The sequence below is a fragment of the Ruditapes philippinarum genome, unplaced genomic scaffold (assembly GCF_026571515.1).
Source record: "Ruditapes philippinarum isolate M1 unplaced genomic scaffold, ASM2657151v2 ctg2872_1_1_1_1, whole genome shotgun sequence".
In the NCBI taxonomy this organism is placed as follows: Eukaryota; Metazoa; Mollusca; class Bivalvia; order Venerida; family Veneridae; genus Ruditapes; species Ruditapes philippinarum.
Window position 1 is genome coordinate 111,782 of NW_026851705.1, and position 2,838 is coordinate 114,619.

Sequence of the window (2,838 nt, forward strand, 5' to 3'; positions counted from 1 at the left end):
ATTCAAATTGTTAAAAATTATCACGATACTATTATTTGGTTAAAATTAGACCGCACATTTTTTAACAATGAAGAAGATATATATTTATGTGGAGTCTATATTTGGTGTGAAGATTCGCCTGTATACAACGTTCTCAATGTTGATTTATCCGAAACGTTAGAAAATGATGTTTTTATTTATGAAAATCTAGGAGTTGTGTATCTTTTAGGTGACTTTAATAGCAGAGTGGGGAGCAAAAGTGATTGTATTGTTTATGATAAAGTTAACTTATTTACAGATGACATATATTATGACCCCGAAAACACCCCTTTTCCGCCCTTAGCCGGTGGAACGACAACGACAACGAAATTTTGCTTAATCTCATTTATCGTAAAAACTGAAACATATAAAGAAAAACACATATTCAAATTTACAGAATAACAATACATACTTGGATTATAGCCTAATGCTGACCAAGTTGCTTTAATAACCAACAAAGGGAAGTAATCCAAAATCCTGCAGTTATAGATGCTTTAATAATCTGCAGTTACAATCTAATCATGAACATGTTAAAGTAGTTAAAATGAAACAATGACAAATCCTTATAAATGATTTAAGATATAATACTGACTAGTAAAAACAAATCCTAATAAATGACTTAAGATATAATACTGACTAGTAAAAACAATATATGGTAGATTAACAATGACTAAGTAGACAAAAAGATACATATATATAAATGTTTGATAAACCTACGTCGTGAACACTCGAGGGTGACGTTACAACATTTCTGCATTCATTATTCACTACCCATCACTGTAAAATACAATTTACCCTAATAAGTACAAGGAAAATATATGTGATAAAGATTTCTTTAGTAAGCACAATCTTCAACTTTTACTTAATATAAACATGTATGTAGTGTGATAAAAGAACTTCTTTCAAATAACACTAAGGTCAAGTTAAAAGTGGAAGATGAATAGAAACTTAAAAACAACTTGTTACTAAAGTAAGTTAACCATTACATCATAAATTCACAAAATTACAAATTTGTAACGAACAAATGTGAGTACGAAACTACTGAACAAATTAAGCGTTTTACTCCTAAAAGCCTATATTACAAAAGTTTAGTTTACAAAAAGATTATTTAATGCAAAATAAGCAAACATAATATCAACTTACACAATATGGATAGGAATAAACAAAGAAATGACTTGGTTTAATAAAACAGCATGCGTTTCTGGCATATACAGTAAGCACAATATATAGAATCAATTTAGGCAAAAGATATAAAACCACCGAAAAGGTTACAAAAACACAGTTCACCCTGAACTCCACACTCCCCCCACTGTGATCCCATCACACACTTCACTTATATAGATGAATGTTGTTCATAACACTTAACGCATGACAATGGTGTCTTGATTATTTACACTGTGTTCATTCCACAAGGACAACCATCTCTGTCACTGGGCGTGTAAATTTAGTACATTTTCCGAATTTACATACTCGAATTTCAGCTTTTCTCACTAACTTATCACCGTCACTTTTGATAGCATTGGTCACAATTCCAACCGGCCATTCATTCCTTGGCACCTGTTTGTCTTTAAGGAGTACAACATCACCATTTTTAACACAAATTTGCTGCGTCTGCCATTTTCTCCTAGGTTGAAGCGTTTGTAGGAAACTGTCTCGCCACTGTTTCCAAAACATGTCCGAGAGCACTTGAACCATCTTCCACTGTTTCTTGTACAAATCACGAATATCCAAATCGAAACACATAGACGAATCACCATTGATTTTCTGGTTCAAAAGTGTAGCTGGAGATAGTATAACTGGACAATCTGCGTCACTTGAGATAGGGGCAATTGGTCTAGAGTTCATAACAGCAACAACCTCAGCCATGAGAGTAACTAAAACTTCGTGTGATAGATTTTTAGCATGAACCCCTAGTAGTATGCCGTCTAGAATTCTGCGAGCGATACCAATCATCCTTTCCCACACTCCTCCCATATGTGAGGAATGGGGTGCATTGAATTTCCATGTAACATGTGAATCACGTAAATAATCAGTCATTTTGTTATCTTCAACATTGATCACTTTGAATTTGAGCTCTTCTGCAGCTCCAACAAAATTTGTCCCTCTGTCAGATCTAACGTTGAGAAAAATTTAAAGTAAAACCCATCTAAACTAACCCATTAAGGGCCACAATATTTGGGCATGCGCAGAACAGATTATTCCCCCGCATGACCAGGTCATGGAATAACTAGTAAACAAAAGGGTATGTTAGTAATTAAAGACCTTAGTCAACAATATTTGCCTGAGAGTGGTTTTGTTGTTATTTACTTTGAAATAGAAAGTGTGTGTTGAATTCAGACCGGATGATTTTTTAGTCGAAACAAAAAAAAGCCTTATTTCACAGGAATAAATTTTGTTCGGTAAACTTATTGTCCGGTAAATATGTAGGACCACAGTACAGGTATATATGATTTACCTACATGTTATCCCGCATACATATGCATGTACATTACATTTTCTACAATGGTAAACTGTAATTGATTAGAATTGTATCACCTGGGCAATTGCAAATGTGCCAATAGGGCAAATTAGAATTTATCATTTGCACAAAAAGTTTCATATCAATTGTGCCACAAATCATAAAGGTCAAACCAATAATTGTGATTTCAATTATTGCACCACTGTAATTGCAATTGGTACAAATGATGATGTAAATGGTGGTGCAAAAGTTAACTGTTTTGGTGCAGATCAATGGTATGTGACAGCAGTGCATTTAAAATGCCATTTGGCACAAATGAATTAGCCTTATCACCTGTAATTAAATACTTAACAGTAAATTAA

General features: G+C 33.4%; 1 protein-coding gene across 1 annotated transcript; it reads right to left on the minus strand.

The window, feature by feature from the left end:
* Window positions 1-307: 307 nt before the first annotated feature.
* Window positions 308-2,129, minus strand: LOC132737830 (uncharacterized). The gene is made up of 3 exons (XM_060725187.1): window positions 1,162-2,129; window positions 736-795; window positions 308-376 (listed from the first exon to the last, which is right to left on the minus strand). The coding sequence occupies exon 1, from the start codon at window positions 2,053-2,055 to the stop codon at window positions 1,420-1,422; it is 636 nt and encodes a 211-aa protein (XP_060581170.1). The 5' UTR covers window positions 2,056-2,129; the 3' UTR covers window positions 308-376; window positions 736-795; window positions 1,162-1,419.
* Window positions 2,130-2,838: the final 709 nt, after the last annotated feature.

Bases quoted from the DNA above. Each gene is read 5' to 3' on its own strand.
- LOC132737830 (XM_060725187.1), bottom strand. From the start codon at position 2,055: ATGACTGATTATTTACGTGATTCACATGTTACATGGAAATTCAATGCA.